We start from the raw sequence: 25,383 nt of genomic DNA, 5'->3' as shown, positions 1-25,383 counted from the left end.
GCAAGTACATGGCTCGTAGAATGTGATGGTTGTTGGAAATAATAAGAACTTATAAAAACAGGGAGAGATGCTTAAGTGAAGAGGATCGTAAAGGTCTACAAATGATAATGCCTATCGGGTGAAGAACACTATTATAGTAGTAACAGCAGCATTATAATTGAAGTGGTAGTAGTAGTAGTAGATGAAGTAGTAGCAGTAGTAGTAGTTGAAGTAGAAGTAGTAGTAGTAGTAGTTGAAGTAGTAGTAGTAGTAGTAGTAGTAGCCAAAGACCATGGTGTACTAGATCATGAAATAGTAGTGGTAATGTTTATGTAATTCATATAAAAAAGGAAATTATGTTGCTATAGTATTCAGAGGGCATCGAGAGGAGTATTGGAAGGAGAACAAGAGATGTAGGATCATTATGTAAAGGTCCTTGGTAGCTTAATTAAGACGAGTACTGAAGCTCCAGAGAAGGGGTCAAGGCTACCCACTCCACGCATCGCACGGCAGCCTCTTTCTCCATGCCATCCCCAAAACTGAACGGAATCTACAGGAGTGTGCTCGTGGACTGGAAAACAAGTAATGAAAGGGAAAGAGGGAAGGTGCCAGCTAAAGGGACTATTACACTGGGCAAATATTCCGTGGATCTTCTGTCAAACCACGATTCCCGCTGGCGTGGTTCTCATATTTCCGTGGTGTTCTGACGTCTCCACGATCTTCCAAAACAAGATTAGATTTCACTGAAGGACGACGGTATTACTCACCATCATCAGCAGCAGCAATAACAAGAAACAGATGAGAACCACGCTAGCGGAAATCGTGGTTTGACTGAAGATCCATGGAAAATTTGCCCAGTGTAATAACCCCTGTAATGAACCATAATTGACCACACGGCACTCACGACAAAGACCCAAGAGATTTTTGTGTAGCCTTCAAGAGTGACGTGGTACTATAATCTTCATAATTTTTACTCCCCTACATACATGGGCAGGGGCTAGATCCTGTCAAGCTGTCCAGACTTCTGCGGGAAGGTCCGTGTACACTTAATTGAGGGCTTGGAAGGCAGTGCTGGGCTGGGGGTGTGAATACTGCTCTTCTGTCTAACTCTTCTCTATCTTTCCTATAAGCACAACACTCAACAATTAAATGACCAATAGTTTCTTTTGAGTACGATGAGTACGACAATTTGGCAACGGTGCATGACAGGCCGAATACTCTCCGCTGATTGGCTGGTCCGCGCAAAGGTCTTGGTCTTGTCCGGGATGAGCCGCGCCCTGATTGGCTGAGCAGGTCGTGACGTCATCTGTCAACACGGGAGCCTACCAGCACCATCCCAGGGCGGCCCAGCGAGTGTCTCTTCCCGTTACTGTCTCCCCCTGAGCCTCGCCGAAGGGTGCCGCCCCAGCATGACGGTGGCACAGTTCTTCGGCTGCGGCCTCATCGCCTTCGGGCCGCCCCTCGCCATGTTCGCCCTGACCATCGCCAAAGACCCCATCAGGACCATTATGCTTGTGGCCAGGTGCGGGAGGAGCCTTTCTCTCTCTCTCTCTCTCTCTCTCTCTCTCTCTCTCTCTCTCTCTCTCTCTCTCTCTCTCTCTCTCTCTCTCTCTCTCTCTCTCTCTCTCTCCATAATTCTAGCAACAGTGATAATGGTTGATAGTTCTGGAGCATGAGTAGTTTTTTGTGCATTCATCTTAGTATAGCTGGGTGATTTGCTCGCCAAATGCGCAGGCCTAAGATTCAAGCCCAGGCCGTATGGAAAGGGTTACCTCTTCTAAACCTCTTAATCCTTATTCATTTCCTCTTAATCCTCTTCTAAACCTCTTAAGAGGATTAAGAGGAATTGAGAGGTTTAGAAGGGGATTAATCCTCTTCCATTTCCTCTTGACCCTTTCCTTACTGTGACGCCGACGTCTGCGTCACGGATGGAAAGGGTTGAGTGTCACACCCTCCCTTCTCCTCCTCAGTGCATTCTTCTGGCTGCTGGCGCTGCTGTTCTCCTCCATCCTGTACACGGCCGTCGTGCAGCTGCAGGACAAACTCGCCTTTGGACTGGTCTTCTCAGTCCTGTTCCAGGAGCTGTTCAGGTACATCCATGATTGTGAACAATTATTTATTTCATCAAAGGCAACTGTATTCCAGGAGTTGATTAGGAATTTTGGTATTGTTAAAAATTAATTGATAATTTTCAAGAGAACAACAGGAATCTTCAGATTTGAAAGGCAAGGAGTTACTGAATTTGACTGAAAGAAAACTGTCTCCTGGCAGGTTCCTCTGGTTCTTGCTCATCCAGAAGGCTGAGGGTGGACTGAAGAAGGTCAGCGATGGGAACGTTCAGATTGTGGAGAACAAGAACATTCTAGCATACGGTGAGTAGTACACAGTTTGTATTCATGTATGTATTACTTAGAAATTTTATAATCTATCTGTGTGAATGAGAAAAATGAAGGAATGATTTCATGTAAACATAAGAATATGGGAAGACTCAAAAACTGATGGCCGAATGTAGAAAATAATATGTATGAGAGCATGGGTGTGGCTATAAAAGCAAGGGAAGTGGATTGTGGAGTGGTTGAGTGGATGAAGAGTGGTAGACTTGACAGACTATACAAAATGAGCAAGATTGAGAGAAATGGTGTGAAGGGGAGACCACCAGTGAGATGGATCAGCAGAGCGAAGGAGTATTAAGGAAAGAGGAAGACGGATTGAACATGCAGGGAGGGAGTGCTGGAACAAGAGAAAATGGAGACTTCAACTTCAGCCATCCCCTCGAGTGAAGTTCCTATGAGGTTACAGGGCAATGGAAATACAGACATAGATAGATAGATAGAAGAAAGAAATAACTGAGTGAGGCTGTCTTGGCAGGAGCAGCACTTAGCCAGCTTTTTTTTCTTTGTTTTTGCCTTTGAGCTGTTTCCTTTACTCTATTAAAAAAAAAGATGGCATAGGGTTTGACATTATCTCTGGCATGTTCTCCCTTGTTTACTGTTACCATACCCTTGCGGGTAAAGGACATTGGAGATATAAATAGATAGATAGCAAAAAGAAGTGACTCATCAAGGCGGTCTCATCACAGTGTCTGGCCTGGGGTTCGGCATCATCTCTGGCGCCTTCTCCCTCGTCAACGTGCTGGCTGACATGACGGGGCCTGGGACCATTGGGCTGTACGGCGACCCCCACAACTTCTTCGTGGCTTCGGCCGTCATCAGCCTGGCCTTCATCCTGCTGCACGTGTTCTGGGGCATCCTCTTCTTCAATGCCCTCCACCGCCGGGCCTACCTACAGCTGGCCTATGTCATCCTGTGTCACCTCTTGGCCTCCTGCATTGTGAGTGGACTTGTAACCTTTTATCTCTATTTTTTACAGTTGTTTTTTTCTTGGATTGGTCTGGCTGTTGACTATTGTTGTTTAGCAGTGACCTTTACTTTTTAGTTTACATTATTTTTTGTGTGTCTGTTTCCTACCAAAAATCTCCTTTATGATCCACTTCTATCTCTTGTGTATTCAGTCTGTGAGAGGCGGTGCAGTCACATGATCGCTGCACCACACGCTGGAGAGTGTTCCCTACCCATGCTAGTATCAGTCTTGGTTTGCAATCCAACACGTCTATACGTTATTCTTGCATTTCTCCAGCCACAAAGTGTTTCTGTTTGATCAAAGGTCTGTTTTTCTGCTACAGTAGTATTTGCATCTAAATGTGTCAGTCAGTGTCCAGGGCAAAAGACAAAGGAAGAGTCTTACACACCAGGTGAAGCTGAACATTCTAAAACATCATGGTGAAGATCAAGGAGTGAACAACATGGCGTGCTACCTGGGACTCAACAGTTTTTCATTTTGTTTAGGCAATTATTTCAATTAAATGCACTTGTTTAATGGGGGGGTCATTTATGTTTAATTTCTCATCAATTTTGAATGGCTAGGATCATAATCCCATTAAACCTTTCACTTCACAATTGATTTTTTAGAAACATAACCCAGTTGTATTACAAGTGATTGCACTAAATTTATTATAATGGAGTTGATAAAGAATCCATCTCCTCTCCCCTTCCAGACCCTCCTGAACCCCTGGTACTCCGTGACCATCCCGACGGTGTGGATCCTGACGGTGTTGTCCGGGCTGCTGGCCTTCATCGTGGCCGGGGGTTCCCACCGGACCATCCGTGCCGCCCTCAGGAGGTCCACCGCCACCACCGCCTCCACCCGGGTCCTGCAAGTCAGCGTGAACGAGGGAGCCGAGAACTCCTCTAACGCAGGTGTAATGTGAATGTTTTGCCTTATACATACATGCAGAAATACACACACACACACACACACACACACACACTCCAAACAGCCATTTTAACCATATGCTAAAATTCAGCTACTATTTGCAATATCTAGTCTCATCACACTTATGTAGAAATGAACAGCAAAAAATGCGTTCATTCATGGTTGATGCCAAAGACAGAATGCTTTCCATATTCCAGTTCTATTGTTGGAATTTGCTGATAATTACCAACAAACTGATGACTCATATCACAAATTGGGTTGGGTTAATTCTTCTCAAGTTTATCAGTAAGTGAAAATGGTCTCAAAGGGACTGCTTTAAGGATTTCATTCATCTTTCTTCTTTTTTTTCAAAGTTCATACATTACTTCAAAGATACAGAAGAGATTGCGGGAAGTATCAAAATAGAACATTTGTATGCTATGAATTTAATCCTGAGAGCACCCAAGAGGGGGAGGTGTGGTGAGCTTGTGGGCTGTGGAGGGTCCAGGCATTGATCCTCTTGGTGTTGGTCCTGCAGCACTTCTCTCTGCTGTGTGTTCATGAAGATTGGTGATGCTGCTTCTCATGTTGAGATATTTGGTAAAGATTATAAGGTTGGTTGTCATTTGCAAGTTAACATTTCCAAGCCTCCGTCTTAAGTGTTTGTATTTGCTTTACCTCTGTGCTTCGCCGTCACTGCCTGCTGTGCAGGATTTCTCAGCCCCTGGAAGGCACTTTGAACATCCCACTTCTTTGCAATTCAGATGTTACAGTGGTTTAGTTTCCTTTAGATCCTTTTTTCTTTTATTCTCATTTCTTGTGTGAACCCCAACAACTAACTGTACAAAATGAAGCTGTAATGTTGGTAGTGATGCGCTGTGGCTGTGTGGCACCCATCGTGGCCAGGCTGTGAGTCATGTCGGCTGTCCATCATGTAAACCAGTCTTAAGCTTTACTGCAGTGATGGCCAATTTAATTTAATACTTAATTTCTGTTGAGTAAGAGTTCCATGCATTCTTATTGACTGCTGTCTGTTTTCACTACGTCGATTAATTGTTGTGATACAGTTTTGACAAGGTTATGGAACACAGCCCTCCACAGTAATGCTTCGGCTGACATGGAGCCTGGGAATCACTCAGTAAGGAATGCCCCTAACACCCTCATGAGTGTGCTTACCAATAACTGTTACATCGCTGTCAGTATTAATTCACTCCGTGTCACTTTAATAATATCAGGCGCTTGGTTTTTAGTTTGTATTGTAACCAAGAATTTAGCAGACTTTATCATCCTAAGCAGGAATTATTATTGTTATGATGGTGTGTTTGTGGCTCAGAAATATTTAATGGAGGGAGAACTCTGAATAACAAATGTTTTTTTTCTGCATTATATGATAGAAAGCCACCAAGTAATAGCCTCATATTTTCTTGGTATGTAATGTTTCACAAAATTGTCCTAGGTCTGTCAGTTACTCAGTCCAGTCAATACAATATTCTTTGGTTTGATATTCACTGCTCACAGTAAAGGATAAACATCATATACAAGAGCCACTTTTCTTTGCTTAATCATCATGGACTTCCCGGAGATTGCATCATCTTTAAGGACACTGAAAGACATCCTGATTGTTTAAACCCTCAGTCGTCAAGGACTTGGCTGAGTGAGCTCTGGAGTCCAATCACTGACTGACCACCTGTTTATGCCACTGATTGCCAGTCTGCTTACTTGACCTTGATGATGCATGCATGCACACAGCCTTTGACAAGTGTCTGTGAATGAAAATTAAATTTATTCATATTCCCTGGACCCTAACCTGTGATGCATATCAAGATTAACATGAATGAAGTGTGTACTCATGAAATAAGAAGTGTAGTCTCCATATCATTATTTGTGGACCTTGAATAATGTTCAAAGGGATGCAAGTGATCACTGCCTTCTCAAAGTATCTGAGTGTCATATTCCTGAAGCATCTTTCAGAAATTAGCAAAATGTTCTGTATTTTCAGCACTTTGAGGAAACCACAAAATTTTCATGTACAAATAAAATCTAGGTTAGGTATGCAGAATTGTTGCATACATGTGTGAATGTTTATACAGTGTTGTTTGTGGCTACAGGAAGGGACTAATGATGTGGATGATGCTAATATATCTTATAACATCCTTACCTGGCGCCAAGCTGTGAATAACATCCATGTATGGTTCATGGTGTGGCCTGAATGTTTCCGCTTGTGTCACGAGTATTGTGTTTATTGGCAGGGAAGGGATTCCTGTCTAAATTTTTCCTTTGAGAATGAATATGTTGAAGCAGTATCACCTTGAAAATACTTGAATCTTTGTCTCCCTATCACAAGACAAGGCAGTGACAAGGTGTGAGATTTCATGAGGACCGACTTAGTGTTGCTGGGCCGTTGCTGTTTATCATTAAGGAGAGATGTTCCGGCAGTCTGTATTGGATCAGTCGTGTAGCAATACCTGGAGAACACCACATAGCCAACTTTTTTATAATAAATTTCTATAAAGGGAAAAATTATGAATATGATTTATGCGTGAATGTTTTCCTGTGCTTGTGATGCAGTTCCTTGTTGTAAGTATGGCCTATTTTGTGACCCTGTGAGATCTTTTTTGTCCCTTTGATGTTGTTGATATAGACTTCAGCTTAGCAATGCATGTAATGAAATACATGACCAAGACTTGTACACATTATGGATACAGTAAATACAGACAGAAGTTATATACTCAGAATGGCACTGAAAGTCTTAGAGGCTCAAGTTTCTAGTTCTTATGCTTGTTTTTCTTTTGCAGACACAGCATTATGACCGTCACTCCCACCGACATCCATCTAGTGCCCTCAATGAAGGTTTATCTTGATCATTTGACATTCCACCCAGCATCTGGCGAGTAGAAGGCCTCTTGGTCCTTAACCCCGTGACTGCGAATTTCCTACAAGAAGACATCACCAAGGCTGCTTCAATTCAATGAGGAAAAATGTAAAGTCATGCACCTTGGGAGGGGATATCCAGCACCCCAATACCACATGGGAAACACTCCACTATCCACCACAGAGGCACAATAAGACCTGGAACTATATATTACCAGGCTACCAGTAAAGGTGAAATCCGTGCCAATCACAGCAGACGGGTTAACAAAGGCTGTCTGCTGTGTTATGGACTTGGTAGCATGATACTGAAATAACAGCTTAAATAATAATCACAAAGGTATCATGCAAGGGGAAGGGATGGTGGGCATGAAAATACTGATTCCACACTAGATTAATGTGAATGTTAGGATGGTAAGTGTTGCTGATAGATTAATTTTTTATATGTCTTTCGCTCTCTGCTTTGACACCACTTATATGGATGCATTTTCAAGGTATATTTTCCATCACGTTAATATTATCTACTTGCGATTTTTCTTAGTGCAAAAGGTCTTGAGTGTATTCTATAGTGACTTGATTTTCAATGTATGTAAGTCCTTTGAGCAGTCGTTGCATTCTAGGGTTGTATGTTAGTGAAGTTTTTGAGGGATTTATGAATGACAGGTCATGAAAACTAGCCAAGAGCTGCTTTTTCTCTTTTTAATTTTCTTTTCTTTTTCTATTTCTTTTTCTTCTATTCTTCTTGTCCATTTTCTTCTTTCTTTTTCTCTATTTTTTTTCTATTTCTTTTTCTTCTCTCTTTTCTTATCCTTTTCCTTCTTTTTCTTTTCTTCTCCTTCTTCGCTCTTCTTTTTTCTTTTTCATCTTCTACTTCTACTTCTACTGACTGCTTCATATATTTACATTATCATCACCACCATTGCTCCTCGATGCCTGGCTGTTCCCTGCATCCTCACAAGTAGTACGCAGGAGTCAGCTTGCACATGAATGACACCGAGTATACATAATAGTATACACAATATCTACAGGGTATAACTGTTAACTGCTGATGGTTTTGCCGAATACTAACACTTGTATCATCTGTATGTTTTGTATTCATAAGATTCTTTCTCAAACAAGATTAATTGGGAGGATCAAGGACAGTTCTTTTGTCTGGATTGAATTGATGACTTTCGGTTACTTAAGACAGAAGTACAGACAGACTGTTTGTGCGGATAATGACTTATAGAATACTTGAAATCGTAACGCGTATGATGCAAGGAAAAGTATCAGGACTCAGCAGAGGTAGTGTTTATTTCCCATTTGCCGAGTGTAGGCATTTTGGGTTGCTTATTTATATACATTTTACTAACAGACCGTGTGCAGACTGAACATGACAAGTCTAACATTGGTGTGCTGTAGGGCAACATTAACCAAAGATTGTATCTCTAGCTTATTGATAAAGGTGACTATACAGTGCCATAAGAGTGAAGGCTATGCTTCTTCATGTTTCATTTGGATGTCTTGTGTTGGCTATGCATGAAGCAGGGGTGTAATTTTTCTAGTTTTTCATTGGATTTCTTTTTTCACGTCATTTTAGGCAACCCACGCATATGTTGAGACGAAAAGGGGACAGGGTGTGACCATGACGAGAGGGAGGTTTGACAGGCCTATGTGGTACTTGATTACCCATTGATATATATTTCTAATTTAATTTAGTGGAGTGTTCACAAGTAAACCAAAATATAATGAAATCATTTCTTTATTTTTATGGGTTAATTATTGTTACATTCTGTTTTGTATGTTATTTTTTTTACCATATTTGTAATTTTCTGGTAATGCATTGCACCTGGTAGTTATTGTCCTAAACAAAAAACATGTAGGTGCCAAAAAACTATGACACCAGAAACCATTACCTACTGGTTTAAAATACCAAAAGACCTTTATATTTGGCTACAAGACTTCCCACCCAGTTTTGTGATGCAAGGTGGAAACAAGCGTTCACTTATGGTATGAAATAATAACGGAATGGTCTTTCAACACCTTCATTGAGTGTCATGACCTCTGCTCACTAGATGGCAGCAGCCTTGTTGTGGCCGCCTTGACCTGCCCAGACAGTGCTCCTCGTGACTTTCAACATGAACTTAGACAAGGATGAAGAAGAACTAAATATGCTTTATCATCAACATGTAATTTATTGGTGATTACAAAAACAGATAATGACAGTTGCCAACATGATTCCTGCTGTCACAATACACAGGTCAGAGGTTGAGGAACAAAACTTGCCATACAGAATATTTTTGAAGGATGCTGGACGGCAGCACATGTAGCGTAGTGACCACTGGCTCAAAAAATAATGTAGCTTTCATAACCCTGAGACCGTCACAGTCAGTTGTGTATATTTCTCAAACTGACGGACATCATGTGGGTGAAAACATTTTTATAATCAAATGTATCTGAATTGTACTTAATGAAAAGTTTCTACTCAAAATGCATACCTCAATGATTTGATATATGCCTCTTAGGTATATTACTTTATAGTTTTGCATTAGCTTAATAAAATATCAATGCTGATGGCAAGGTTCCAATTGTATTAGTATATATTTTCATATAGCGGCAGTTCTGTAAGTAAGCTTAACCTGGTAGCTGCGAGGATCATATTTCTTAACCTAACCTAACCTAACCTAACCTAAGCAAATTAATGAGAAAAAATCATCACTCACGCAAACCATTTCATAATATATATCAATGCATTTGTGATCAGTTTATGCATCATATATTTTTGGGGGTTTATATCATGGCAAAAATTTGGCCCGTCGCTGCTACTGGGTTAAAAACTGCTAAGTGTACTGTTGATATTTGTCTTTGTATGGTTGGGAAAACTTCAGTATGCAGGTGAATATATGAACATGTATATTTTGCTAGCTTATTGTAATGATGGATGCATAGTTTCCATTTTGTTAAGCAAGGTTGTGACATCATAACTTAATGCTGTTGGAGAGTGACAAGAATTGATATGGTTTGACATAATTGATCTGTTAATCATATTTATAATATCTTTCATTACCCTTGCCTTGTACATCATCATGAAAAGTAATAGCAGGTAAGTTTTTTTTTGTTTTTTTTAACAGGCTGTATGTATATATGCCTGCCTCTATGTCTCAGTCTGTATCTATCCTTTTTTTTTTTTTTTTTTAACTGGCTGTATGTATATATGCCTGCCTCTATGTCTCAGTCTGTATCTATCCTTTTTTTTTTCTTTTTTTTTTTTTAACAGGCTGTATGTATATATGCCTGCCTCTATGTCTCAGTCTATCTATCTTTTTTTTTTTTTCATACCTTTTTTTGTTTATTTATTTATTTTATTTTATTTTATTTTTTTCTACTGAAGGGGGCAGCTAAGGAGGGCCCATTTCAATACTAACTGGAGGTGGTAAAGATAACGTGAGGGGCCTGCACTATACCTTTGCATGGTCTCGGCGGTCCCATCTGTCTTACTAGTCCCAGAGTGTGTGGAATTCTTAATGATGGCAGAAAACTTTGGCTGGCAACGTGCCTAAAGGATTTGGACAGTAAAGGGATGAGCTTGAGTAGAAACTAGAAAGTCGTGTGTGGCGAGGCCGCGGGAGGGGGGGGGAGGCATGCAGTTAGGAAGTTCAGAAGAGCAGTCGGTGTGAAAATATCGATAGAAGATAGAGAGGCAACATGGCGGTGGAATTTAAGAGGTAGAAGACTATCAGTAAGAGGAGGAGAGCTGATGAGGCGAAGAGCTGTGTGAGAAGCATACTCCATACGAGGGCGGAGTTGCATTGTTTACTCCAGGTGGGGGAGGATGGTGTGTCCCTAACTCTTTCGTGATTAATAAAAGTAAGGTTGTGTGTGCCCTTCTGAACCCCTGACCTGACATATTGACCTCTGGGAGTGAACCTACATAAGGACCAGAAAAGAGAACATGAAGTGTGTACATGAAAACTGAGGAATAGATTAGTGAAGGCGATAGTGGATTAATTCAAGAAAGTAAGGCTGTGTGTGCCCTTCTGAACCCCTGACCTGACATATTGACCTCTGGGAGTGAACCTTTGTAAATACCAGAAAAGAGAACATGAAGTGAGTGTTAAGATTGATTAGTGAAGACGATCGAGTGAATTTAATTTTAGGAAGTAAGGTTGTGTGTGCCCTCCTGAACCCCTGACCTGACATATTGACCTCTGGGAGTGAACCTTCGTAAAGACCAGAAAAATGAACAAGGAGTGAGTGTTAAAAACTCAGAAATACAAGTGAAGAGGAGTGACAGGCATGGATTAAGCGTGTAAGCAAAGCAGACGACACGATCACAGGAGGCGGCGAGGCAGTGCATGTCACGGGTATACCTAAAGGAGGAAAAGAAATACATGCTAAATTGCTAATCCCCTAAGTGCTGCAGATGTGTCCACAAGTATGTATCTGTCCACCACTCCTTGTATGTGTATGTTGTCCCCGCTTCCAGTTTTTTAGTATTGGTTTCTTCCATTAAATATCTTTTCTTCCTTTTTCTTTAGTTCGTTTGAGTGTAGAGGGGAGGGGAATATAATTACAAGACAACTATAATACGTGTCTAGCTTCATGGGTGGGGGATAAGGAGGGGAACAGGAAAACAATGTACGAGGCTATTTTTATGGGGGGGAGAGAGGAGGACGGGGATACAAGACTTCTACGAGGCTATTTTTGTGGGGTTTAGGGAGGTTGTTGGCCAAATTAGAATGGATGCTCTTGTCTTAAAAATTCCCTCGTAGTCAGCTAGATCATACTCTCAAAGGAACAGCCTGGGCCCGTATCCTCGACAACTATTAAAACTAAACTTGGTATTAACTTTCGACTTTAGTATTAACTTCACTCTCAAAGTGGATCCTTAACAACTATTAGCCTAATACCTACTATTAACTATGGTATTAACTTGGGAGTGCTGGCGAGGACTTCTAAACTCTTAATAGTAAAGTTAATAGTGAATCCCAGACCCATATCAACATAGCCGCCGCAGAACTTGAGGCTGACGCTGGTGGATGCTGGGGTCACATCAGCCGGGGAAAATGTCATGGACTACCCCCCCCCCACACACACACACACCAGCGGCGCAGTTAGCGATGGGGCCATAGCCTAATAATTTTGGTGCCCCTTTTTATTTTTGGTGGGGTCCAGTGCCTTGACAATCATGCAACTTATACCGAATCACCTTCCATTTTCATTCTCTCAGATTATCATGGGGCCCCACGGTTGGGTCCAATCTATATCTGGTTTAAGGGGATCCAGAACCCCCTCCACCAACCCACCCCCTTGTACTTACACCATTGATTTGTAGATATTTGAAATGTCTTTATTGTCTGGTTTATACGATAACTAAATACTTGAAGTTCGATTTTTTTTTTCACCAGTAAGCTCTCCTTCATAGGATTAGTCAGGGAAGGGATGAGGGGGGGAGGAAGGGTAAGGTTAAAAAAATAATGACCTCACAGAAGACTTGTTTTCCATTCAGTGTTTATTCCTTTCTCTCACCACACCCATACAAGAAGTGTTATTTATGTATTCAAACTTGCAGAACATGAGAGAAACAAACATCCACCTCACACAATTCACATCTTCAGATTCCATCGCTTGCGCACCGCACTCACCTACACACACAACGTTAATATTAAATTTTACACCAGCATTGATTTGGTACAGGTAATATAAAGGAAGCAGATTGACAAATAACGTGACACGAACTCATAAAGCAAAGTGTATATTTTCAGTCACGGGGTTAGTGAGGGCTTGAGCATGGCCGTGTTTTCGACCGTGTGAGGGAAATATTTGAGTACAGGAAGGTAGTAAAAGGACAGGGAAAATTTCGTCCTCGAGCTAACGCCATGGTACAGTTTCTCTAAGGCGACGCAATACATGATGAATGACGTGACATTTTTGCCGCAGGTAAATTGTGAACTATGACATAATAAACACCCAGCCACATTCCTGCTCCACTATGGAACCATATTATTGCGGTAGCCACAGGTCTGATGTTAACACCATCTATGGGTGCTGTATCGGTCCCAAAAAGCGAAACACTGTCAACCGAACAAAGCTCAAAGATTATTACTTTTCGCTATATGCAGACCCACTTCGCTCGTCTGCCATTTCAGGGGTAGCTGTTTTTTATATTATATTGCCAATCTTTTGAAAATCGGGAAGTGAAAATTACATGGTCTTTCTACTGAAGTTAAGTTGATATTTTTTTAGGGTGAAGTTTATCTTTCAAAACTAGGGAAGGAAAAAATTATGCCCTGTTAATTTAAATTACAAAGTATAAACAAATAGACAAAATAAGGCAAATGAGACACTTGTGGGGTGTTTACTGGTGCATCAACACGACTAGAGTTAATCAAGACTCGCCTCTCACACCTGGAATCTTCAAGACACACTCGGTTCAGGGATACAAACGCTTTGCTCTTGTTGACCAATCAGAACATAGGAACCACTCAGCCTAGCCTCAGTCTGTTCACACGCTCGGGGGCCACGAACTGGACCTCCCGGCAGTGCTGTGTTGTTATAAGCCAAGAACACGCGATGAGAGCAAGGAAAACTGGCTAAACGAGACTTGCAAACGTGATACTGTTGCAATCGGGTATAATATTACTGGAAGGACAAACACTTAAGACTATTTAACAGCCATTGATCTGATTGTCAAGTTAATCTGAGCACCTAGACTAATGCGAACGAGGGGATAAAGGAAACGGAGAATACTATAATGCCTCACCTACTTAAAGCTCGACAGATTATTGCTGTTAAAACCTTTTTTTTTCACCTTGCTGTATGTAGTGAACGACGTCCGAGAGAGCACCGTTGTTGATAGGTATGGTTGGAAGGAGTTTATATGTGGCAGGAATGCATGACGGGTTTACAAAGCATTGTGTTGTGTCTATGAATCCCTCACCTTAACACATATATATATAGACTTCCCAGGCCCGAGAGTATGGAGTGGAAGGAGGAGGAGGAGGAGAAGAGGGAGAGGGAAGGAGACTGATCCGGAGAAAGAGGGAAAGGGGAATCACAGTAGCAGATAATATAATAAGTAAAACGAAAGAGAGGAACAATTTCGCCAACTCAAACAGCAGTGATTGAGAACGAACTGATGCCACTAAGACGAAGAAGCAGTAGACTCGTAGGACCTTCCCAGGGGGTGAGGGCGGGGACCAAAGCAGCTCGTGGCGCCCAAAGGTAGGGAGGAAGGGTGGCGGGGGAGGGAGGGAGGGACGGTATTAAGACTCGGGTTCTGCCGCCGCCTTGGGTGCCTCCGCCGCCACCTCCTTCTTCGTCTCCTCAGGGGCCGCCGGGCTCTCCTCGGCGGGCTTGTCTTCAGCGGGCTTGTCACTCTCTGCGGCGGAAAAAAGGAGGATAAGACTCGGTTAAGGTTGTCTTGTTAACGTACCTACGACGAGTATTACTGAACGGTGAATGATAACTGTTCTCAAGGTAATATTAACGTTATGTTATACTACGGTAGGAATGGTGCCATAGTAATAGTATCTAGTGATTTTAATGAGAGAAGAGAAACAAGAAAAAAGTATATAGTAAAAAAGAAGGTGGTAAAGAAACAAAATATATTACGGTATCTATAGCTATAAAAGAGGCGGGAAAAATAAAAGCAGTGGAGGAAGAGGAAGAAAAACAAATGATTATAGAAAAGAGAGAATAAGGATGCAGAAAAGGAAGGTTCCAAAAATAGATAAATTAGAGAAAACAGGGAAGTGATTATAAACAAGAGAGGAAGGTTACGGTATTATAAATAAATGAAGGAGACAAAAATAACAGAAAAATAATTGTAAAACGAGAAAGAGAAGAGGAAGATGGAGACAAAAAACTGAAGACAAAATAAGAAAAGAAAGAGGAGTATTATTAGAAAAGGGAAAAAAATATGTAGAAAAAGGAAAATTGTAAGAAAGATAAAGTAGAGAAAAAAGGAAGAAAAGGATCATAAAAGGAGAGGAAGGGGACAAAAATTTGTAGAAAAAAGGAAAATCATAAGAAAGATGAATTGGAGGAAAAAAGGAAGAAAACGATCATAAAAAAATAACAGGAAAATCAATATAAAAAAAGAAAAGGTTATAAAGGAAAGAATAGGAAGAAAAAAAAAGATAAAAATAGAGTAAAATATACGGAACAAGGAAAATTACAGGAAAAAATAAATAAGAAAAAAAAATAGGAAAATGAGTAAAAGAGAAAAAGTTTATAAAGCAAGGAAGGATAAAGAAGGAAAAAACAACGAAAAATAATTATAAAAAAAGAAAGGAAGGGAAAAAGAAGGAAAAAACGAGAAAAATAATTATAAAAAAAGAAAGGAAGGGAAAAAGAAGGAAAAAACAAGAAAAATAATTATAAAGAAAAGAAAGGGAGGGAAAAAGAAGGAAAAAATAACGAGAAAAATAATTATAAAAAAAGGGAAGGAAAAAAATAATTATAAAAAAGAAAGGAGGAAAAAAAAGAAGGAAAAAAATAACGAAAAAAATGATTATAAAAAAAGAAAGGAAGGAAAAAAAGAAGGAAAAAATAACGAAAAAAATGATTATAAAAAAAGAAAGTAAGGAAAAAAAGAAGGAAAAAATAACGAAAAAAATGATTATAAAAAAAGAAAGGGAGGAAAAAAAAGAAGGAAAAAATAACGAGAAAAAAATGATTATAAAAAAAAGAAAGGAAGGAAAAAAAGAAGGAAAAAAACGACAACCCGATGACGCTCCTCTCGTCTCATACTCACGCACCGTCCTTCCCCTCCTCCTTGTCCTTCTCCTCCTCCTTCTTAGCCTCCTCCTTCACCTCCTCCTTCGCCTCCTCCTTCGCCTCCTCCTTGGTCTCTTCTGCCGCCTTCTCCTTCGTGTCCTCCTCCTTCTTCTCCTCCTTCGCCGCCTCCTCCTTGGTCTCCTCCTTCGCCGCCTCCTTCACCTCCTCCTTCTCCTCCTGCTTCGTCTCCTCAGCAACCTTGACTTCGGCCTCTGAAAGGATTAAATTATTATTATTATTATTATTATTATTATTATTATGCCTGTTACATTCTTTTAATTTTTCACGACCTATTTGCAACCTTTCTGATAGGAGGGCGTTGTGTGTGTGTGTGTGTGTGTGTGTGTGTGTGTGTGTGTGTGTGTGTGTGTGAGAGAGAGAGAGAGTTGTGAAAGGGAAAATAAACAAATGTACGAGAGTCAGCGACGAAGGAAGAAAGGCAGACAGCTAATATATTATAAATCCACCTATTCCAAAGAAGATATTGAAAGGTAAGAACCGTATGTCTGACGCTACTTGGTATCTAGTTATTTATCAGTGAAGGAAAGGCGACTCAGGTTAAAATAGTCCCTTGCGACATGGTACAGCCTCGAGAATGGCATTTAGAAGAATCCTTGGCTGACAATAAGACGTAGTAGGTGGTGTGAAATTGGGAAAGGGATGTCCGTAGAGTTTTTCACGCGATCCTATAATACGTTTGATGGATAGACGGAGTTCCTGCGAAGTTTTGGTGTATTTTCTTGTTATTCGGTAGAAAGATGAGGATAACTGTTAAATGAAAAACTGGGAGTGGAATGTATTTTAAAGATCTAACTAAAACTACTACTACTATTACTACTACTACTCCTACTACTACTACTACTACCACTACTACTTCTACTACTTCTGGTGCTTCTACAGTTACTCCTCGTCCTACTACTACTACTACTACTTCTACTACTTCTACTATAAATAATTCTCCTCTTCCTTCTTCTCTCTATTACTTCAACTACCACTGCTACTATTTATATCCCACTTTCCTCCACTTGTCCCTGTCCCCTCCCCCCTCAGACTGTCGTGCATTCTTGATTAGGTCCAGCCAAGAGCATTAGGGCCAGACAGCGCCGCCGCATGCGTGCTGACGGCCTTGGGGACTGTCTGGCTGGCTGGTCGTGTTCTTTGACCCCGCAGCCTCATCCTCCTCTTTCCCCCGCCAGACAGACAGCTTCTCCTTCTTCTCCTTCTTTTTTTCCTTTCCTTCCTTCTATTTACTCAGCTTATTCTTCATCTTTCCTTCTTTACTCAGCTTTTTCTTCATCTCAGTCTAATGTTATGAGTTAGAATTATAGATATTTTTTAAGGGGTTGCCTGTATCGCCGGTATTCTTTGACCTCGCAGCCTCGTCCTCCTCTTTCCCCCGCCAGGCAGACAGAGCAAGCGTCTTCTCCTTCTCCTTCTTCTTTCCTTCCTTCTACTTAGCTTATTCGCCATCTTTCCTTCCATCCTTCCTTCTTTACTCAGCTTATTCTCCATCTTTCCTTCCATCCTTCCTTCTTTACTCAACTTTTTCTTCATCTTTCCTTCCATCCTTCCTTCTATTTACTCAGCTTATTCTTCATCTTTCCTTCCTTCCTTATTCAGCTTTTTCTTCATCTCAGTCTAATGTTATGAGTTAGAATTATAGATATTTTTTAAGGGGTTGCCTATATCGCCGGTAGGCTTTCTTGAGAGGTCTCTTGGACGACCCAGCCTGTTGGTGGCGCAAACGAATTTTATTTATAGTGGCTGCCGTGAAGTATGACCCTTGGGAGTATGTGTTTATGCTTTTTTTGTTGTTGTTTCGTCTTCTCTTCTATTTCCTTATTGCTCCATCTGGTGTCAGTATTTAGAACCACACAGGAAATAACTGTCGATATTTTTTTCCTTCTTTATGTTTCCTTCGTTACTTCATCTGGTGTCAGGAATTTGGACCACATTGGGAATAAGTGTTAATGTGTGTTTTTTTCTTCTTTTTCGTTTTTTTCCATTTGGTGTCACGATTTTGAACCCCATTGGTAATAAGTGTTGATCTATTTTTCGTCTTTTATTCTTTCTTTCTATTTTCCTTTATCACTCCATATGGTATCCGGAGTCAGGGCCACATAAGAAATTGTTAAGTGTATATATATTTTACTCTTGTCTTATACTCTTTTGATCCGCTAGTATTGACGTAACCTAGTGAATATCAGTCAGTTCATCCATCAATCCTAACACAGACTACCGTATCTTTCAAACCAAATATAAATCGTTCAATCTGTCAATATTTCCGCCAGCTCTAGCACAGTCTATCCTGCTGCTCCCTTTCCCGGCACAAACACAGGGCCCAATGTGACGGAGATTAGTACCGAGGCCACGCGCAGCTATAGCATATGCCAAACTTTACCTCGATTTATGCCATCTGCCTCTAAGTAATGCACTCTTCTTGTTTCCTTCTTTGTACGTTTCCTGATAACTATTGAAGTTGGCCGTGTGTTAGTATAAAGAACGAAAAGAAGGTGAGGTTCAAGGGAATCTGCCAAGTATAAGAAAATGAAACTAGACTAAAAATAACTATAACCCTTTTTTTACCATTCACATTCTTTACTTCATCTATTACACGTGCTATATAACGCCTGCCATGTGCCAATAATGTGAAAAAGAAAAGAAGGTGGGGTTCAAGGGAATCTGCCTTGTATAAGAAAATTAAACTAGACTAAAAATAACTATAACCCTTTTTTACTATTCATTTTCTTTACTTCATCTATTACACGTGCTATATAACGCCTGTCATGTGTCAATAACGTAAAAAAGAAGAGAAGGTGGGGTTCAAAGGGATTCGTTCGGTATGTAACATACGAACCTGTACTGAAATTAACTATACCACTTTTTTCCTTCTATCCTGTTACTTCACTCAATCTTATATATCTACTAAAGCTTGCAATGTGTTAGTGTTGGAAAAGAAGAGAAGGTGGGGCTTAGAGGAATCAGAGTATAAGGAAATGAAGCTATACTATAACATTCCTCTCCTTGATGTATTCTGTAGTCAAGACATTCCAATGCTTCGTTCATTCCTCTTTTATGTATTCTGTCATCAAGCATTACATTTCTTTCGTCCATTTCCGTCAAACGTTACAATTCTTCCGTTCATTCCTGTATTCTACAGTTAAACAAAATTTCTTTCGTTTATTCCTGTCAAACATTACAATTCTTTCTTTCATTTTTGTCATTCATGTCTTCTGCATTTAATCGTATAATTTCTTTCGTTTATTCGTGTCAAACATTGCAATTCTTCCGTTCATTCCTGTCATTCTTGTGTTCTGCAGTCAAACATAGAATTTCTCTCGTTCATTCCTGTCAAACATTACAATTCTTTCTTTCATTTTTGTCATTCATGTATTTTGCAATCAGACATAGAATTTCTCTCGTTCATTCCTGTCAAACATTACAATTCTTTCTTTCATTTTTGTCATTCATGTATTTTGCAATCAGACAGAATTTCTCTCGTTCATTCCTGTCAAACATTACAATTCTTTCTTTCATTTTTGTCATTCATGTATTCTGCAGTCAAACATTGAATTTCTTTCGTTCATTCCTGTCAAACATTACAATTCTTCCGTTCAGTCCTGTCAAACATTGCATTTCTTTCTTTCATTCCTGTCATTCACGTATTCTGCCCTCAAACATGACAATACTTCTGTTCACTCTTGTCAAACATTACAGTTCCTCCGTTCATTCCTTGCAATCATAACGACCCTTCCGTTCATTCCGACCCTTCCGTTCATTCCTGTTATTTGTGTATTCTGCTGTCAAATATAACATTCTTCCCTTCATTCCTCTTCATCGCGTATACTGTAATTAAACAGTACAATATTTCCCTTCATTCCCATCCTCCACGTGCTCTGAGGCGAGGTTTAAGTTATTCGTTTTCCCATTGTTTTCCTACACATTTTTTTCTTACTCTCAGTTTCAATATTCTTCTCAAGTCATGACCATCACCACAACCTGCATTTTTCAACCATTTTCCATAGTTTATAATTATTTTCAGATTTCAACTATTGCTCTTTTGTTACAATTTATTATTTTTCTCAATTCTTTTTGCTTCCAATCATCGCTCCTTCTTATTCCTGTGAAAATGGCAAGACGAATTTCGTGGTACTTCATTTACGCCCATGTTACAAGCTCTCCCTCCGGCGCTATTCCCTGAGACCAATTCCAACAACAACCAGTGTGCCTGACCCCGTTCCCTGCGCGCTTCATATGGGTCACTTTGACGCGATTATCGGCAACATATAACGTTATTTTTTTGTTGTTGTAAGAAATGGTATTGCACACATAGGTCAAATAAAAAAAATACAACTGGAATCAAAGAATATCGCACTTAACGAATGCGAAAAGAGTTTTGAAGCTACCGTTAGTTTTTGAGTTGGTAATAACTTTAAGACTCAAGACAAAAGAAAAATATACAAAAAGTTCGCTAGATACAAAAGGGTTGGAGAATATCCTGTACCTCTCCAGGCATCCAACAGTATTTGAACCTTGTCTACAACGTGTCTTCTTATGACATGTCCATACAATTTGTCTTGGTATGACTGCACGTTCCCCATTGTGTCTCCTCTAAATTGATGTCTTGTGTTTTATACGTATTCGAATCGCTGTAAACCATCTGTAGTTTGAATCATTTTATTTATGTAACTGAGCGAATAACAACCGCACACGACTCTCCTTCCATCTATCGTCTGGATAAAGTATACTGTATAAGAAGCTAAAAAAATAACCGCACACAGCTCCCCCTCTTTCGCTCTCATTCTGAACCAGTGCACTAAACTCTTATAACTTCAAGTATTATGTATAAGAAACTACAGGAATAACAACCGCTCACAACTCTCCCTTTCAATCCAAACCGATGCACTCGACTCTTAAGCATCAAGCAATATGTATAATCTTATAGCATATCAACCGTACGTACACAACTCTCTTATCTTTCCCTCTCACTCAACTCTTTTAGCATTAAGTATTGCGTACATAAAGAAACTAAAGGAATAACACGCCTCTTTCCACTCACTCCAAACCGATGCACTCAACTCTTTCAGCACTTTGAGTCTCGCGCACACACATACGCCTCTAGTTAACAGGCACTCCTCGGCAGCATACAGGCTAGCACTCACCGGAACTCATGGTAGTGATGTGTGTGTGTGAGGTGCTGGACGCTTACAAGGCGGGAACGTAACCGGGGACTGTGGCCTGCCCCGACGATTCCTTCATTTATATAGCAGATCCTCCACTCACCCCCTCCCGTCTCGTTGCCACACGTCGTCGGCGGTTTAGTCTTGCCTTCTTACGGACCTTTCCACCTGTCCTTCAAGGGGAAATGTTGTTTGACGTCCCCGGCGCCTCGCAATGTCTGCCGCGCCTCAACGCTAAGTGGGTCCTGCTGGCAAAAACTGACGCCATCATGCAAAGTGACCTCCATCGCCTCCTGCTTTTTCCCCTCCTTCTTCTCCTCCATCTTCTCCTTTTCCTTCTTCTCGTCCTTTTCCTCCTATCCTTCTTCGTTTTTTCCTCCTCTACCCTCTCGTCTTCCTGTCTTCACCCCCTTTTCCTCCAATTCTACTGCCTCCTCTTCCTCTTCTCTCTCCTCCTCCATTTCTACCTCTTCCTTCTCCTCCTTCTTTTCCCACTCTTTCTCTATCTCCTTGTCTTTATCTACTTTTCCCTCTTCTACTTTCCCCGTCCTGTCTCCTCTTCCTCCTCCTCCTCCTCCACTTCTACTTCGTCCTCCTCCTCTTCCTCCTCCTCCTCCTCGTCCTTGTCCTTCTTCTCTCTTCTTCCTTTACGTCACCATTATCCTCTGCGTCTACCTTCTCTGCCCCATCGTCCTGTATTTTCACCTCCTCCTCCTCCTCCTCCTCCTCCTCCTCCAGCTGCGGGCATTTAAACGCGTGACATCACCCTTCGAGGCTTCTGTTCTTAATTGATTGAGTTTTCTGCGCACGCACGTGACCGAAAACGAATGTGTGTGTGTGTGTGTGTGTGTGTGTGTGTGTGTGTGTGTGTGTGTGTGTGTGTGTGTGTGTGTGTGTGTGTGTGTGATCGATAACCTTGAGTCGAAGAAATTCCTGTAATGCAGAATTTCACTTTTTTTTCTTCCATTGTATATCCCTGAGGCATATGTACGTTTTTCACACACACACACACACACACACACACACACACACACACACACACACACACAGGTGGTAAAATACAACATAATACTAACTTGACTCACTCCAAAATAATAAAAAATACAAAGGAGAGAGAAAAATAAAATGAAATCATCCCCATAAACACATGAATAGTCTAAGCACCACCACCACCACCATCACCATCACCACCACCACCAATGCCAAATCGATAGAGTAAACAATCCCCCCCCCCAAAAAAAAAAAAAAAAGATAAAAAACAACGAGAATCTGTCAGGTGAAGGAAGCGAAGGGACAAACAGCCAGCGTGGAGGCGCTAAAGAAAGGAGAAAAGATAATATAGTTGTTTGCGTCCAGGTGAAAAGGAGGAGCTACCTGTGTGTGTTTTCCTCACCTGTGAATACTTATGGCTAACTCACCTGTCGTCACACACACACAAAAAAAAAGAGATGTGGCAGTGGCTACGAGGTTTTTTTTATTGTTGGTTTTGTTTTTGTTTTCTGTTGTTGTTGTTTTCATCTATGTACCTGTGAACACCTGTAGCTAACTCACCTGTCGTTATATATACACACAAAAAAAGAGATGTGGCAGTGTGGTACGAGGTCTTGTTTTTTTTATTGTTAATTGTGTGTTTTTTTTTGTTTTTTTTGTTGTTGTTTTCCCCTATGTACCTGTGAACACCTGTAGCTAACCTCTCCTCCTCCTCCTCCTCCTCTCCTCGCCTTCCTCTTCCTCTTCCTGTCTTTATCTCTTCCTCCTCATCCTCCTCTCCTCGTCTTCCTCTTCCTGTCTTTATCTCCTCCTTCCCCTCTACCTCCTCCTCCTCCTCCTCCTCTCCTCGTCTTCCTCTTCCTGTCTTTACCTCCTCCTCTCCTTTACCTCCTCCTCCTCCTCCTCCTCTCCTCGTCTTCCTCTTCCTGTCTTCACCTCCTCCTTCTCCTTACCTCCTCCTCCACATTTTTCTCTTTCTTGATTTCGTTTTTTCCCTCCAATTTTCCACTTCACTCCACTTATTCATATTCCTCTACATTTTTTCCTTTCTCTATCTTCCTTTATTCCCCTCGACATTTTTCTTTCCACTATTTAATTTATTTCCCTCCACATTTTCCCTTCACTAATTTGACCTGTCTGCTTCCTCTCTCTTGGTGGTGTCTCGTATGCAAAAATATATCGGTCGGTCCATCCATCCCTCTGCCTGACCTAACACAGCCTATCCTGCTCTTCCCTTCCCTTACGTAGTGTGTCGGGTCCACCTCAAAGATTCTCAGCAGTCAAAACTAAAGCAAGGTATTGTTTAGAAGAAAATGCCATGAATACCCAAAGATGTATAAAAGATTAGTCATTAACACAGGTATATATATTCAGGTATGTTAGGTTGTTTCCAAGGTGAATATATATAGTTATCACCAGCAAAATAATGTGGTTAAAAAAATAGCTTATATATAGTCATCCAGAAAGGAGAGAAATATAAAAAATAACGCATAGATAAATCAAGGTGTGGTACGCTATATCAAAGTCTTAGGAAATTTATAGTAAAACAAAACACTGATAGATAGATAGATAGATAGATAGATAGAGGGAGAAACGTATCACATTTGAATTTGAAACGTTTTTGAAACGCTTTGTTTTTCCAGTATTGAGAGAGAGAGAGAGAGAGAGAGAGAGAGAGAGAGAGAGAGAGAGAGAGAGAGAGAGAGAGAGAGAGAGAGAGAGAGAGAGAGAGAGAGAGAACTTAATTAAAAATGCATATAGTAGAATGAGTGAATAAAATGTAAGGTTTGGCATAGAAAAAGTATAATACATAAAGAGATATATATTCTTTGCTGCATTAAGCTGCGCCGAGGAGGATGAAAGAAGGAAAAACGTGTTGAAGTGGGACGGGAAGTGAGTGAATAAAATGTAAGGTTTGACATAGAAAAAGTATAATACACAAAGAGATATATATTCCTTGCTGCATTAAGCTGCGCCGAGGAGGATGAAAGAGGGAAAAACGTGTTCAAGTGGGACGGGAATGCACAATAATGGGAGCCGGTTAACAAACGTTTTCGGTTTCGCGTCACGAACACGTAAATTGAGACAAAGAAAGATAGAATAGAAGTGAAGAACATGTCGCTTGGTGTCAGGATGCACCAGAATAAATAACAAGTAAAGAAAGCGTAAAGAAAGACAGCGGAAGGAAGCGTTGGGTCAAATGTCATAACACACAAAGACAGGAAATAAATGAAAATACGTATGGGCGCAACAACATGCAGGCGGCGTAGAGAAAGAGGATAGCAGGAAAAGAGTGGTTGAGGTTGCCGTCAGGATACATAAACAAAGAGAATAACCGAACATACGTATTGGGTCTTGGGTTACTGCGTAGAGGAGGGATTCCTGAAAACATATTTGGCCAGCGATGAGCAACACAAGGCACGGCGATAGTGGGAAAAATTGTTATTAATGAAAGTCCCTGGTTATAATTATCAGTATGAACATAATGATATTAATAATGATAATAATAATAATAATAGCTAACGATAATAATAATAATAATAATAATAATAATAATAATAATAATAATAATAATGATAATGTAATGATGATAATTTTATTTCGTTCCAAGCCATATAGACAACAGTAAAAAAGAAAAAAAAAGTATAAAAAGTATAACTGCAGGACATCAATTGGTTTTGATACTAAATCTCGTGAAATATTTACACTCTTACAACTTTATCAGTCTTGAGGATCCTGTGAGAGTCGGATTAGGGAGGCCGCCCTGTACCGCGCCCACAGCGTTGTGCAGTAGAGAACAGCAGTGCCTGTATTCTGAATAACTCCAACTTCTCGTGGCTGCAGAGGGAGACTTTCCTCAGCAGCGTGTTGCCGTTGACCGTGCGCTTGGTGGTCTGCGTCTTCATGTCATCACCATCAGTAATTCGCTGGCTAATGAAATGGCCCATGTATGTGAGTCCATCCACTATTGTAAGCGACACCCATTGAGCCGTGCTGATGAGTGCTGATGACTGCCGTGCACTCTGCCTTGGTGGTGTTACATACAATATCGTGCCTGGCAGCATACCTACGCTTCACACACTCCAATAAGGTCCTGCAGAGCCTCCACTGCAGGTGTAGCGGTACGGTGTCAGCGACTTGATCCACTTATTTATGTGGCAGCCAATTGGTTTTATTATTGCTTCATCGCCTCATACATCATGCGTTCTTTTGACCCCCAAATTGATTTTTATTATTTATTATCAACGCATGACCAGCTCTTGTATAGGTCCGACAGAATGCGTCATGATAGGGAGCAGAAGGAAGATGGTGAACTCGAGTTGACTGCAGTGTTGACTTATTTCCTTGTATTCAG

General features: G+C 40.7%; 2 protein-coding genes across 5 annotated transcripts; one reads left to right on the top strand and one right to left on the bottom strand.

The window, feature by feature from the left end:
- The first annotated feature begins 1,270 nt into the window (after positions 1 to 1,270).
- Positions 1,271 to 10,124, top strand: LOC126987012 (gamma-secretase subunit Aph-1-like). 3 transcript variants are annotated; one of them, XR_007740123.1, is made up of 7 exons: positions 1,271 to 1,501; positions 1,950 to 2,069; positions 2,251 to 2,351; positions 3,059 to 3,309; positions 4,034 to 4,235; positions 4,769 to 4,844; positions 7,026 to 10,124. XR_007740123.1 is itself a non-coding variant. In XM_050843645.1 (6 exons), the coding sequence occupies exons 1-6, from the start codon at positions 1,389 to 1,391 to the stop codon at positions 4,792 to 4,794; spliced, it is 813 nt and encodes a 270-aa protein (XP_050699602.1). In that variant the 5' UTR covers positions 1,271 to 1,388; the 3' UTR covers positions 4,795 to 6,750. The 3 variants fall into 3 exon arrangements, 2 of the variants coding, with proteins under 2 accessions (XP_050699602.1, XP_050699603.1); XM_050843645.1 differs by lacking the exon at positions 7,026 to 10,124 and having other exon boundaries at positions 4,769 to 6,750; XM_050843646.1 differs by lacking the exon at positions 4,769 to 4,844 and having other exon boundaries at positions 1,272 to 1,501.
- A 2,445-nt stretch (positions 10,125 to 12,569) lies between these two features.
- LOC126987013 (gelsolin-related protein of 125 kDa-like) lies at positions 12,570 to 21,186 on the bottom strand. Of its 2 annotated transcripts, none has more exons than XR_007740124.1 (3): positions 21,021 to 21,186; positions 15,836 to 16,070; positions 12,570 to 14,458 (listed from the first exon to the last, which is right to left on the bottom strand). XR_007740124.1 is itself a non-coding variant. In XM_050843647.1 (3 exons), exons 1-3 carry the CDS (start codon positions 21,028 to 21,030, stop codon positions 14,343 to 14,345), a joined length of 357 nt encoding a protein of 118 aa, XP_050699604.1. In that variant the 5' UTR covers positions 21,031 to 21,186; the 3' UTR covers positions 12,570 to 14,342. The 2 variants fall into 2 exon arrangements, 1 of the variants encoding a protein (XP_050699604.1); XM_050843647.1 differs by having other exon boundaries at positions 15,840 to 16,070.
- Between the last annotated feature and the right edge of the window lie 4,197 nt (positions 21,187 to 25,383).

Source organism: Eriocheir sinensis, chromosome 63 (genome assembly GCF_024679095.1).
Source record: "Eriocheir sinensis breed Jianghai 21 chromosome 63, ASM2467909v1, whole genome shotgun sequence".
Lineage (NCBI taxonomy): Eukaryota > Metazoa > Arthropoda > Malacostraca > Decapoda > Varunidae > Eriocheir > Eriocheir sinensis.
Note: the sequence above shows the minus strand (reverse complement) of the source record. Positions and strands in the feature narration are given on the sequence as shown.